Here is a 14,611-nt window from a genome sequence, read left to right on the forward strand (position 1 = left end):
AAGTACATACGCTTTTCAAAGATTGCAAACTTAACCATGCTACTCACACACGTGGTGACCATCCAAACGTGTATGTCGGGCTTATTGTTTAACATGCTGCAACTTTGACGTATCGCGAAACTTTTTATTTTTTTATATATATTATGTCTAATTGAATGACTCGTTGTTGTGCTGACTCGATCAAGAAAGAAGAAGCCTGGACTGCAACTACAACGTGCTAGCGTTAGCCGAATCTGATCCCGCAACATGTTCAGACTTGTTGTCTGACAAGGGACCTGTCACTATTCATACTCGAGACATCTTGCAAATCGACTAATGCCAAGAAAATGGATTACCACTTCCCACAGCAGCTTTTCCCCTCCTTTTACAATAATGGACCACCAGACTGCTCGCACAAACCTTGTGCTGGAATTTGGGGCAACTACGATCGGGTTCAACCTCGGGTGTGTGAATATATTAAGCGACTTATGCTCATTCTATCGAGATCGAATTGAATTAAAACGATGTTAGATTGATTTCCAGCGATAATTACCACGTCTTTCCAAGAAACACGTGACGTGTCTAATACAGTATATGTATTACCTTTGTCGGCTCCACGTGAAGGGCGGTGCAAAATGTGACATTAACGTCAGATTGAAGTAGTAAGTAGAAATTGAACTGCTGTCATTGTATGAAGAAGAGTCTGGTAAAAGTAGAAGTCCTGCTTGAACTCCGTTTTAAAAGTTAAAAACTTGTCAGAAAAGTAAACACTCAAGCGCAGATGGCAGAAAACTAATTGGACTGTAACGAGGCATGTGTATAGGTCACTTCTCCTTACTAGCCACGTCTATCGAAAAAAATGTCGTTTCAGGGCGGATCTGGACCTCCAAACAACTGGACCTTCACATCCAGACATCAGGTGAAAGGGGAGATATGGCGTCTCAGAGAACCAGCTCCAATTCCACTCTTCAAACCAAAAAACGGTGAGTGACTGACATCTGGTATTTACCCACGTGACAATATTGTTGGTACCCCTTTGTTAAAGATCAATATGGCCTTTATTAATCAACAAATGGGGAAATTTGTTGTGCTACAGCTGCAAAGATATAGGTCACACTCATACGAAGGCGTAATGTAGACGTTAATGGATAACATAAGCGGCAAACATTTGGTAAACAAACCTCTGTAAATATACACAGTATATACTAAAATACCCACGTATATACACACTTACATTCCTCCACATATACAGCTCAACAGATGCAAGAATTTTCGAAGCTGCTTTCAAGTGAGAGGGCCGGTGGTAAAATCTAACTTGGCCTGTTAAGATGTTTCTGACTCAAATAGCATTTGAGTTCAACAAATATAAATTCATTTTTTTTCTGTTCTTTAAAACCTATAAAAGGTATTTAAACACTGCTGTTCGTTTTTGGAACAGTGCTTAAAGAATTGGGAGGAATTCTGTCATCAGTTCAAAATTATGCCAGGTGGCATTCACAGACTATATTTGGAAATGAGAGAGAAACAAAATTTGGAACCGAGTGATACGCCACACGAAAGACCCTTTTTCACACTTTCTGAAATTAAATCAGAAATTTCCCATTTTAGTGCCAAATGATTTGTTGTCGCATGATGTTAATTTTTTTTATTTATTTATTTTCTTGCCAATGTTTAGCTTTCATGAGGTCTTCCACTCCTCTTGATCCACTCGACTTCACAGAGCACGTGAGTGTGATCTTAGATCGAGCTTGTTTGTTCAGGAATGTTTTCTAATTGTTCTTAATTTGTGTGCGCCAGATGCAGAACTTCTACTTTGATCATTGCCAGGACGCCTTTGGGTGCATAAGTGAACTTCTCGGGGACAATTTCTACTTTAAACATGGAATGAAAAAGGTAGCTTTTGCTTTATTTAAAGAATACATATGTTCAGGTAACAAATATTCATTACTGACTACATTAACTACCATTAAATCTATTTTCTTGGGTCAATCCCCATTTTTATTTATTTTTTTGCCCATAAACGTTCCCCACTAGTTCTTTCTGCACCACGCTTTATGCACTGGCACAGAAAAGGGAATACTAACGCAAAGTCTTAAAAAATTGGAAGCATAAAAAGTGTGAGGACAAAGTACACAAACCCCATGGAATGTCTTAAAGTTCTGCACAAGTTGATCATAAAATCTAAATCATAAGAAAAAACATATGAGTTTGCTTAGATAAATTGCACACAATTGTTTTTTCATATTTTTCTTGAAGAGAACAGGTAAACATTGACAGCACAGGGAGGAAAAAGTTACAAAACTCTTTGACTTTGTGACTTGGTTGAGCCTTCTTTGGCAGCAGTAACGTTAACCAAACGTTACCTGTTGTTGCAGATCAGACTTTCACAAGGATCAGGCTGAATTTTGGAGCATAAATCTGCACAAAACTGTTACAGTTCAGCCGATTCCTGGGATGTCTGCTGTGAGGTCATGCCACAGTCTTTCATCTGGGGTGAGGTCAGAACTTTATATCCTAACGTGTCATTGAGCCGGAAAGGTTTACAAAATTCCTCATTTTCACCAGTCCATGGTAAATTCAGCACTCTTGCTTTTATTGGAAGGTGTCTTGTAAAAATGACTGCAACTGCTCAGCACAGACTGCTCAATTAGGTAAACAGAAAATGTATCCGGATCGTTGTCTCGTCTGATCTGCAACTACGGGAAAATCTGGTTGATTTATTGATGTCTTTTTTTATTATTTATTTATTTTTATTTTTTATTTTTTTACAGACATTCAAAGGACCATCAACCAGTTCATACATTCAAGGTTTCACTTAGGTTTTCCAATCTGACCTGTGAATGTTTGTTTACGTTATGCTCCATAACCGGGGTCATCACTCCTGTTCCTCAAGGTCCGCTGCCCTGTTCTCCATCTCTCCCTGCTGCAACACATCTGATTCAAATGATCGGATAATCAGCAAGGTCTGCGGAAGATAGGTGACGATCCTGAACAATTTGAATCAGGTGTGTTGTAGCAGGTAGAGAGAAAACAGGCAGGACAGCGGACCTCAAGGAACAGGATTGAAGACCCATGATCTAGAAAATATAACGATCTCTGTTACCAGTAACTGTTTGTATTGTATTTGTTTTAAGCAGACTCTGTTTATTCTTGTGGTTTATGTGATCATACTACATTTTCTGACCAATTTATTCAGAAATGTAAGGAATAACAAAAAGGCTTCATGTATTTGAATTGTCCGAAGTGCCTTTATGATGCATTGATTTAACTTCACCTTTCTCTGTCACTCATTTGCGCAAAACAACTTTTCTCATTGTTAACTACACATTCCAGTGCTCCAGAGGCAGCGGATACATTCTTGACCCCGCCCCCTCCAATGTTTTGCATGTTACTTGATGTCAGGATTCCCAAAATGTTGCAATGGAAAGCCGTCCTATAAAGCAAACACAAAGAATGTCATTCTTGTAATTCCAGTTCATTTGGTGTTGATTCCAACCTGTGTTGTTTTTGTCAGGAATGATGAAACTATTTCGTTAGCGCCCTTTTTTCATGACGATAACGAGACGACGACGAGCTAAACGTGGCTCTTTGACGAAAACATGACGTGACGTACATACATTTTTGGTGATGCGACAGGATGACATTGTTAGCTTGTGGCCCGTCAGACGTTCCAACTTTATGACATCCCTTCCTATTGCACATGTAATCTGACTTTCAAAGAAATGGCAATACTGGTGCTACCTATCCTCATTTGGGTCCTCTCACAGCACACGGGGCGTACGCACGGGAACAACAAAACTCAAACATGTCTGCGGTCATTAAAAAAAACAAAACGTCTGCGGTTATTTGTCTTGGCTCACACACATTGACACGCTTTTCTTGTCGACAGGGACGCTCGGTAGGCTACTTGGTTGTGATAACAGTTGTTACTAGAAAAGAAGATGTTAGATAGCGTTTGTACTTGTGGTACTGTATTACAACAAGTCTACTACAAGTCTGTTAAAACATTTTTATTTTATGTTGCTTTAAGTGAAATAAAGCCACAACAGTTGCCAAATAAAATGCAGTGCTTCTCGGTTTAGTTTGGAGAAATGAGCATTGATTCCACTGTTACCACTTTATCTGTTTGTAATGCATAATCCTTAGTAGTCGATCAGAAAGTATTTGGTGTTGGCTGGAAACCTTGTATGCCTTTTTAACTAAACTCATACCTTTTTGAGTTTTCGTCAACAAAATTGACGAAAACTAGGCACAAACTTTTTTTTTTTTTGGGGGGGGGGTTAATTGACTAAAACTAGACTCAAACCTTTTTAAGTTTTCGTCGACTAAAACTATCACAAATAGGAATGACTAAATGTGACGAAAACCAATTAGCATTTTGGTCCAAAAGACTAAGACAAAATCTAAAATGCCTGTCAAAAACAACACTGATTCCGACACGGAAGTTGGAGCTGAAATTTTCAACCACAACTCATCCAATTTGTGAAAATGTTGTGTTCACCAAGAACCGTTTAAAAACCTTACACAAATAGGTTGTTGCCATTTATTTTGCGTGCTGTACATGGTCTGACTCTTTTTGTCTAATTTAGGTGATTTGTTGTTGCCAATGTGGTTGTTGTGTGAATTACAGTGTCAACGCAGAGATGCAGTTAGCACATGGAAGATAAAACGGTTCCTTGACATGTTGAATTTGCCAATGTAAGCATCACACGGCACAGAGATTTCAAATGCAAACACGTGAATGTCGGACAGATGTTTTATGACGATTCTTGTCGCTTCTCAGATGTCACCAGTCATATTCCTCCAGATCACTTCAGGCATGCAGTGTTTTGCTGTCAGATGTCGTGCAAAATGTGCCGCCAGAGCTCCTTGGTTCTCTGTTGTATGAGGAACTGACGGAGCAGCGAGACCGCCAGATGTTCTCTGAAGGAGCCACAGGGGGCGCACTCAATTTAATCCCCTTTTCACAAAGTGGCGACTCTCAACATGGCTGCCTCATCTATCCTGGTAACCCGGGAATGGACCGCCTCAGTATCCTTCAGCTGAATGATGGCTTAATTCAATTTAATGGCACTTTGACAGATTTCAACTCACCAGATTTGTTTTAAGTTCTTTTGTTTTAATGTTCCTCATGCACCTTCCTTGCTGAAACTGTGACGGTGACGTTTCTTATAGCAGTACCTCAGACTTCCACAAGGTGGAGTGGGAGTACCACCGGGACAAGTGTTTCTTTTTGAACTCCAGCAAAAGCAAACCATTCAGCTTCCAACTGAAAGGCCCCATCAGGCAGATCAGCTCAGCATTCTTGTTCAACATTGGTACGGCAGAGAAACAATTTCAGTCCACAGAAGATCCCTGAAGCACATTTTGACACCTTTCTGTCTGTAGGTTGTGTTTGTGTGCGGTCAGATCGTTTCTGTGGCGTTTGGAGATTTAGCAAGAGAGAAAAACCGCGTTTGCTGCAAGTTGTTAACACCAAAGAAGTTGCCACTTGTGTTAGTGTCAGGTAAGTTGTTACCAGAGTGGAATGCACCCTGCAGGGGGTGACAGAATATCTCTGTTTAAAAAAAAAAAAAACTAAAAAGAAAAACGTATTCTATGTACTCAGTCCTCACATTTTAGGTGACATTTTGGTGGCAAGTGAAAGTGGAACAGTAAACCTGTGGACCGTTGGCAAAGGGTAAGAGCATTTTCTGTGAATTTCTCCTTTAAGAGAAAGCTGTTAGCTAGTGTTCAAGTTTAGGCAAAAAAAGTCTGTCGAAATTTCGGATTAGATGTTCTAAATGTTTCTCACACTGTGTCAGGATCCAAAAGGTTTGGGAAGATAACAGCAATCTTTACTTTAATGCTAAGTCGTCATGGCGATGGTGTGAGTTCTCCGCTCATCCTCGGGTGATGCTCTACGCTGACAGGACCGGTGCAGAACTCTGTGACGTCAGGGTAAGATTAAGCAACACACGTAGGTAACAGTTAGCATACTATTATTTAAATGGAAGAGGTATTTGAAAGAGTTTACTTTATATTCAGCTCTCTTGTGAGTTCTGCAATTCTTAATTTCCTACGCTGTACATTGTTTCAGTCCTTTCATTCTTTCTGAATAGCAGAAACTATTGGCAGTATTTGTACATTGTCGGATTTTAGTATTACGCGTGTTGGAAGAGCAAGAATGAAGTGGCTATGCAACGGGGTGATTTGTCGCGCCGCACTTTAAATGATCCTGTTTTATCTTTCTCCAGGCGAGTCCTGCCTCTAATCACACACTGTTTCGCATCAGCGGCACTGCAGAGTGCAGAAGTGGAGAGAGGCTTATCCTTTCAAAATATCTGCCAGATGTTCACCCTTTTCACCATCTTGTCACCACTCAGGTACATTGATGATTTAAGCCACTTCAAAATTTAAAATGTTTGGATTCATTTAGTTCATACTTATTTTGGGAGAGCAATTGGTTTAACTCTTTGAGGTGCTGTTTTTTCAGCATGATATTTCTAATCTCAAAAATATGGTGTGTCCTTCGTGTTGATTGTTCCTGCACAAACTCATTTTCAAAGCTGGGCACTTGACCCTTTTTTGTCGTTTGGTCCCCCGCCCTCCTGCTGCGATCTCTGTAGCTTTCCGGCCTCAACCCTCCGGCACTTATGAAAACCACCCCCCCCCCCCCCCCAAAAAAAAGCATACGTCCATGACACCACCGCGTGAGAGATGCTAACTGCAGAGATTTATTTAATCAACATTAGCTGCTGGCTAATTTACTCAAATTTTACTATCTTAGGCAAATTGGTTTGTGACCAGCCATGCTCCTTTTATGGACCCTCATCATACCTTTGTGTCATTGTTGGGTCTTTGTCTCCTTACAACCACAACTTTTCACCAATTTACGTAATTTGAGAGCCCGCATTTGCACTGCAGCCTGCCCAATTCCAATGTACATGCAATATTGGATTTATGTATTTATTTTTATTTGATCAATTTACATTGAATTTCTTAAGGCTACATGTCGTTCCATTTCACTCTTAGTACTCGGCCTACATTATGGATGAACGATTTCCCTGCTTGCCAGTGCTGAAGATGGATCACATGATGCAATCCCCGCCATTGTTCTGTCATGTTCTTCCTGGTGTACCGTCATCACGGAGCAAAGCTCGGGCTACTAATGTTTTACTGGGTTCCCAGAGCTCCCAGCAAATCACACAGCTGCAGTATTCAGGTTTGTAATTATTCCTTGGTAGTGGAAGGGGGGTTTGTTCCAGTCATTTTGAGGCCAGTCCCTGATCTGCTCAACAATCTACACATGTTCACATTTTCAGGTGGCAGACGAGAAGCATGCGTCGGATTGGGTCCTCCGCAGGCACTGCTTCGGCCTTGCGATAGCCTCAAACACCTTCCTGTCCAGATCCCGCATCGCATGGACACTGCAATTAACAGACTGTCATCACCATCTGCAGGTGTGAATAGATCTGAGGGACTGTATTTGTCTAATGATTAAATGCCATTCACGAGCCTGTAAGAATAATCAACAATTTGTAACAAATCTTAATTTTCTTTTTTATTTCTACACATTTTTTAGGTCTAACGTGTATCCAAAAGACTGCAAGGGATGGAAGCAATGATTGCATCTGTGTGCTACAGCTGACTGAGGCTGGCGATATTTTCTACCAGATGCTTGAACATGAGCCCCTGGACACCTCCTTACAACCGGCCACCGAGGATGATGCCCTACCTGAAAAAAAGTCGAAAAAATCTCCCCCAACAATACTGGAAAATAATACTGAAACAGGAAGAGAATCTGAAAAACCCTCACTACCACATTCGCAGGTGATGGTCCCTGAGACATTCAGCGATGAAGACGTAATCGGGCCAACTCAGGGTGTAGGGTTATTCGAATTTTTGGTTGAAACACAGGAAAAAAAACTCCAAGTTGATAACTCTGACACAGATTCTGAGGATTCAGCCACACGAGGGAATAGACGACGACACCTGAAAAGGTCGAACCTCCAGCTAGTCGTCGGTGACGATCCAGCGCACAAACAAGGGTGGAGTACTGATGGAGAAAATGAAAATCCTAGCAGTCCAGCCAAAGATCCAGAGCAGCCAAGCAGCGATCAGGATACACACATCAACTTGACTCATGCTAAGCTACCTGTCCGGGAAACTCCAGCAAAGTTGAGCGAGGATGCTCACGCCACGTGGAAACTGTGGCTACAAAAACTGATGCGCAACAGCCACAAAAAGAAGCCACACTCATCCCAAGTCACAGTCAATACCAGTGGCCTCTTCAGCCTGACCAGTGACAAAATGAGAGAACTGTCTGAAGATGCCCACGTGACAAGTATGAGATGTCAGTTGAGTACTTGCATGTCCAACCGTTGCCTGCTGGGGAGAAGCGCCGCCTCTTCAGAGCCTTCGGATGTGGTGCCATTTCCAGACCAGGTGGACACGGGAGCGTGGGCCGACGATCTCAGTCACCGCTTGACCGTGGCCTGGCAAGGCGAGGAGAAGTGGAGAGCATGTTTGGAAGACCAGCTGGGGCTGAATAGAGAAGTAAAGTTGGATACTCTGAGAAGGAAAAGGAAGAGGCAACGGGAGGCAAGGATCCGATCTGGGCGGCGACTGGCGCTTTCTGAAAGCTTCACTTCATCAATCAACTACCAGTCAGAGCTGGATGATTTCTCCGACTTTACCGGATGGTCCTCCGCAGCAAGCCAAGGGGCAGTGTCAGATACAGAAAGGGTGGAGACGGGGTTATCGCAGTCTGAGGGCACAATAGAGAGTGAGGCGCCAAGAGCAAAGACACCCACCACTGTGCTTAACAAGTCCGCGCTTCCTTCGCCAATCCTTACACCGTCAAAGAGCGTCCAACTTGACTCCATGTCATGCAGTAAGAGGAAAAGCAAACGCCCTGCAGAGGACTACCTCAGCTCTTTGTTTGGGTCCCAGGTAACCGTATTTTTCACATTGCTGTTTTAAACTGGACACTTAAAGGGGAAGTCAATCCCAAATTTATTTATTGATCTTTTTTTTTTTGTTTGTTTTGTTTTGTTTTGTTTTTTATTTATTTTTTTTGCTGGTCCACTAGTCGAAACAGTGTAGCATATGAGTTAAGCAGTAGCATCCACCTGTTTTCGAACTCAGAAATCTCACCACCGACGGTACAAAATGATGCATATGCCACAAGCCATGAAATGGCAACACCCAACAATAAAACATAATCTACCTTGGTCCTTAGAATATAATAATTAACTGCTAAAAAAGAAATCGAGGAAAAAAAAATGGGTTGTGCGTGTTGATGTGGTATCAGATGTGTTTTGCTGAGCAATGTTATTTCCCAGTTTTATGACATGCATCACGGTTGTTTTCTTTCTCTTTCTCTTTCTGTCATATGCATACTAGAGAAGCGAAACAAAACTTTTTGTATTCAGGTTAAATAAAAACTAGGGCTGTCAAAATTAAAGCGATAACTCAGTTGATTAATCCAAATTTTTTTAACTCAGTTAAATATTTTTACTCGGTTAACTCAGTCTGGTTTACTTAAAAAATAATTTGCATACTTTGCAAATATTGTGCCATATTAGCTGTCTTGAGCACGTCTCAGTACAAAACACCCTGTTCAAGTTACCACCGGGCCTTGCAAACCAACACTGGTGGAGTGTGGTGCTTGTGGGCAGTTTCGAGAAATGTTTCAGAGTAAAATGCCTGTAAAGATGTCTCCATTTAGATCGTATTCAAGAATGAACGCTATTGGAACAGTCTTTGAATCAAATATACTTCATATTTTGGTGATTTTTTTTTTTCCATCAATTCCAAGATATTATTCGAGTAAATATCTGTTACAAGCTTTGCAAAAAAATAGTAGTTGAAAAATGTGATTAATCCGATTAATCATGGAATTGTTTTGTGAATAATTAGTTTAAAAAATTGTCATTTAACAGCACTAATAAAAACTAAATTAAAAATCTATTTAAGTGATGATTTTAGTTTTCTTTGGCACAGTGCATTTACCCAATTTTATTCCCATGATTTCAGTCCCTTCCGCATTAAAAAAAAACTGATTGTTATTCAAGCAAAATGAAATATGTTTACCAATATTTCTCTTAGTATTCATAGGTAGTTTCAGAGAGAGATCAGAATCGTATAACCCATTTTTTCTTAAATATTTTTTAGCACTGTAAATTTGTATATTTTAACGACCAACATAGGTTAGGTTTTATTGTTGGATATTGCCGTATATGGCAAATGCGTCATGTTGTACTTTGGATTGTGAGAATTCCGAGTTCATGAACTTAGCACCTGTGCTCTTGCTGTTTCGATGTCATCCAGTCACGAGTCATAAGTACATAAACATTGTCAATCACGAGTATATAAAAACTGTGGTTTGGTCTTTAATACACGCTAGTTCCCTGACTAATGCTGCCACAATCCACAGTAGACACTACAATATGTTAGCGGACCACAACAGGGCATCACTAAATGGCGGATTTCGGTCCGGATCCGGACCCATGACCAATCTATGATGATGTTTTTTTAGGGCGCATTCGCAAACGTTGGCGCTGCAATTCTAGTTAATACGGAAAAGGCGTCACTGATTTGAGCCAATCAAATCTTTTGTTTACGATCCACTGCCAATTGCGCAGCAGACCGGAAGAGAGTGCATCTGACAGTATGCCTTGTTAAAAAAGTTAGCAAGGTCGATGCGTGTTGTTTTAAATGAATGGACGGAGAAATTTAGTTTCCTTCTGGCTGCAGCCGATTTAAAACCAGTGTGCATCATATGCTCCGAAACCGTCGCAACATTGCGAAGCGCCACTACGAAACAAAGCACCGCCCTTTAGTGCAACGTTATCCGCTGAAGTTTGAGGTGAGCGCACGCAAAAACATCGAACTTCGAGTGCAGTATAACAGATTTTTACATTTTCGTTTACAGCCCAGCGGCATGCAAACGAATGTTCACTAAAAATAAACTAAAACATTCAGTGATGGAAAGTTGTGAAGGAGTGCTTAAATGGGGTTGCACAAACATTATTTAAAGGGAAACACAAAGCCCAGATGTGTGAAAAAATCAACCAAATTCCAATGGCCCTGATTCCGTTGCAACCCAGAATTAAGTCACTGGCAGGGCAATCACAAACTAATTTTTCTCATTAAGAGACGTTAAAAAAATTACTTTTTCATGAGGACAGCCATTTGTATTGATCGTGTACTGAAGATATCGACTTGTTTGGATAATTAGGCTTTCCGTTTTTTCTTTAGGCTGATAACTCAATGCTTAGCACTTCATATATTTCTGCAGGAGATATTTTACAGTTTTTTTTTCTGGAAGTGGCGCCCTTAAATTCCTGGAGCCACATTTTCTTGAATGTGAGATAAACGCCTTATATTTGTTTGACTGGCAAAGGTGTTTAATGGGAACATTGCTAAATATTTAGTATATAAGTACGCTCTGTTGAAAATGACTAAATATTGAAACTATACAAAAATGTGAACATCGGCTAGACATTAAGGGAAGTTGGACTTTGGTTCGGACCTTTTAATTGGAAGAAATTTCAGTTGTGGACCTCTTTGACTTTTAATTGAATACCTCTGGCATATAGGGTTCCATCAGACACACACGGTAGCCTGTGCATGCTAACTCCAGCTAGCTTTCAGACCCGACACTCCGTCGCAAATTAAATTGGGCATCAGCCGCTACATGCTATCTTTTTTAAATGCTTGTTGATCACCGCTATGCTGTTACGAAAGGCGTTTCATGTCGTATTAAGTAATTGTGCGTAGGGAGTTTGTTTCCAACACAGACAGGTGAGAACGACGCTGGTTAACATGACGTGTGAATCGATTCTTTAACTTTTTTTTATATTGATGCATATTTTGAGCTGTTTATCTTGCTATCAAATTGATTTTCAATGAATCTTTACATCCCTGGAATGCTGTGTTTAGACTAGTGGAGCTGCATCAAACATTTTATTTTTGACTTGACTTCCCCTTTAAACGTGTCAAATATTTGTGGCCCAAAATCTTATGATTTCTGAGTCATGATTTCGTAAATTGTTTCAGAAAACAGAATGTAGCCAATCAAGAACAACCTGAATTACAAACAAGGAAGTTGACGTGAAAACAAACATTTCCTAACCGAAACACAAGTCCGATTGACCACCAAAATGTGGCACCAGTCCGTGGAGCTGTGGGACGGCCGAGAGTGCCTATTTAAATTGTCCACAAGGGATTCCCTCTGTTTAAAGCTTGGGATTTTTCCGGAAAAAATGGACCCTATAAGATTGTTACCTCCTTAAAATACAGAATTCAGATTTTTTTTTTATTCCCCTCCCCAAATTGTTGCTTTGTTGCTTCTTTATTTTTTTTAGATCACTTTATTCATACAAAATTTCTGTACTAGTACGAGGATTCACCGATACCAATACAATTTCGATTCAACCAATAGAAGATAATTTTTAAGAAGGTCCTTTCACTTATGACAAAAGGTAAAACAGTCACTCTCCATTAGAGAATTTAATTCCAAAACACAACTCATAGAACTAATTTAGAATTCTTTAAAAATAAATATTACGCTGAGTTTTTGAGCTTTTAGCAAAATGCATATTCCACCCCCCAAAGTGGTGTTTCCCTCCATTCCCATATCTTGGAGCATTCCTGCTCTCCGAAGCACCAAGCCCTCCCAAGCCAAGAAACGACTTTTTTACATCACAAAGTGAAGGGCCACCCCCGTACCGCCCCTCAATAGGGAGTACTAAACCAACATTGGAGCTGAAATGCACCAGAAGAAAAATTCAGGCCTCATTCAAATTAACTTAAAAAAAATACAAACAATACAGAATTGAGTCCTGTTTCTCTAAGTTCACTTTTTGGTCCACTGTTTTGGGTTTTTTTTAGTATATGAAAACATTCTCTGTGTCATTAATAGCTTTTTCAACTGTTAAATTGAGTTTGATACTAGCGCGGGATAAGCTTTGAGAACCATGTTTAATCACCGTAAGTAGTGAAGTACCTTTCTTGTAATGCTAACCAGAGCAACAACAATACTGAAAGGAAATTCCGCAAGTGATGTAGCGGGAAGATTGACTCGAAACCTTCCAGAAAAGACTCAAACTGTCTTGACACTCCTTCATTGAGAGCTAGAAAACGTGTATCGGCCTCACCTGAAAAGCTGTTGCATTTTTTTGGACAAAGTGAAAGCTGAACATGCTGCACATTCTAATCATTCTTTTTGTGCATGCAGGATGTTCCATCTCAACACGACAACTACTTCGATGCGGAGCAGCACTCACTTCGGCCCTTGGCCCACTTGTCCCAGTCTCTGCCCCTTTCCCAAAGTTCACTTGGGCGGCCATGGTCACAGTCGTCACAGCCAAAGAAAAAGAAGGCTCGGATGGGATTTTGATCCGTTGCGCCATGTTCAAAATGCAGTCTTGACATTTTTGGATGAACTTTTTTTGTTTTTTTAACTTTTTTAATATTGTATTTATCAAATCAAGTTATTTCATCAATCATGGCTTCAATTGACCTCAGACCTCCACCCTCAAAGGAACCCAACATTTGACTTCATGGACGGAATGTCTCTGCTCTTTCCACGTGTCATTTTTACTACTTGGTGAACTCGAGATGTGGGGAAATGGATTAATTATGATTTTTAATTTAAAAAAAAAAGTTGGATCTTATCTGGAAAATGTATCCATCTTCTCGGGAGACCATCACAAGGCAGAAGACGTCCTGGGTTTGGTAGGACCAAGTGACATTTTTTTTTATTCGGTGTGAGCACATGTACATGCAGTGTGAAAATATGGCCTTTCGAGTGATGAAAATAATTATGGATTTTGCTGTTTCCATTTTATGAAATGTCTTAAACACACACTGTAAAGAGCAACGTGTCTGTTCAACCTATTTCAAAAAACCGTTTATTCAGCAAGTTCTGGCAATTCATCAGAAGTTCAGAGTGACTTAGCTTTCTGTGTAACCTCTCATCTCATGGGAGGGCAGCTTGACTTTTTTGGGCTTACCGTACAATGCCAAGGTTGCAACCTCAGTTAAGTCAGATGGTGGGAGCGACTTCATGTTCATTCTCAGTACTAACGTAACATTGCCGTAATTTTTTCACCTCACTCTAGTTAGGGCTGTAAACTGTTTCTTGGTATAATTTCTGTTTACACAAATCAGTAAAGTAGAAACTGATCTGACTTGTGTTGCAGCTGTGGATTGCGTTGGCCTGATGGACAGTAGTGTCACTAAAATGAATTCTGTGGTTAGAATATGTGCAAAGGTCTTTGATTACCTCTGCTGCGCACTTTGTCCAGCATTTCCGTTACACGCCTCACCTTCACTTTTGTGTGCCTTACTCCTCCATCACACATCCAGTAATAGCACACTGTAACTCGCCCCATGGCTTGAAGTAAAACAACACACTTGGTGATGTGTGAATGTTTGCAATATTTTAAGGTTTTTACTTGTCAGTGTACCTTGTGTAGCAGGCCTGTGGTGGCAGTGTGACAGAATGGTGACACAAATTAACTACTAGAAATAAAGCACAACTATCTAATGTGGCTGTTCCTGCTCTGGAAGTGTAGTAACTGAAGTTTTTTTTTTTCTTCTTGTCAATCGGCCTAACTCCTGGTTCATTGTAGTCTGATGA

General features: G+C 40.5%; 1 protein-coding gene across 3 annotated transcripts; it reads left to right on the forward strand.

Moving 5' to 3' along the window:
* On the forward strand, positions 1-14,522 carry taf1c (TATA-box binding protein associated factor, RNA polymerase I subunit C). Of its 3 annotated transcripts, XM_088281088.1 has the most exons (15): positions 1-443; positions 851-962; positions 1,655-1,704; positions 1,777-1,872; positions 4,610-4,677; positions 4,763-5,010; positions 5,166-5,297; positions 5,368-5,485; positions 5,588-5,659; positions 5,784-5,919; positions 6,216-6,344; positions 6,994-7,183; positions 7,284-7,421; positions 7,544-8,913; positions 13,205-14,522. In XM_088281088.1, exons 1-15 carry the CDS (start codon positions 327-329, stop codon positions 13,364-13,366), a joined length of 3,138 nt encoding a protein of 1,045 aa, XP_088137214.1. In that variant the 5' UTR covers positions 1-326; the 3' UTR covers positions 13,367-14,522. The 3 variants fall into 3 exon arrangements, with proteins under 3 accessions (XP_088137214.1, XP_088137216.1, XP_088137215.1); XM_088281090.1 differs by lacking the exons at positions 1-443; positions 851-962; positions 1,655-1,704 and adding an exon at positions 2,355-2,477 and having other exon boundaries at positions 1,779-1,872; XM_088281089.1 differs by lacking the exons at positions 1-443; positions 851-962; positions 1,655-1,704 and adding an exon at positions 2,355-2,472 and having other exon boundaries at positions 1,779-1,872.
* The last annotated feature ends 89 nt before the right edge of the window (positions 14,523-14,611 follow it).

The sequence above is a fragment of the Idiotropiscis lumnitzeri genome, chromosome 18 (genome assembly GCF_059441095.1).
Source record: "Idiotropiscis lumnitzeri isolate Australia: NSW breed Sydney's pygmy pipehorse chromosome 18, RoL_Ilum_1.0, whole genome shotgun sequence".
In the NCBI taxonomy this organism is placed as follows: domain Eukaryota; kingdom Metazoa; phylum Chordata; class Actinopteri; order Syngnathiformes; family Syngnathidae; genus Idiotropiscis; species Idiotropiscis lumnitzeri.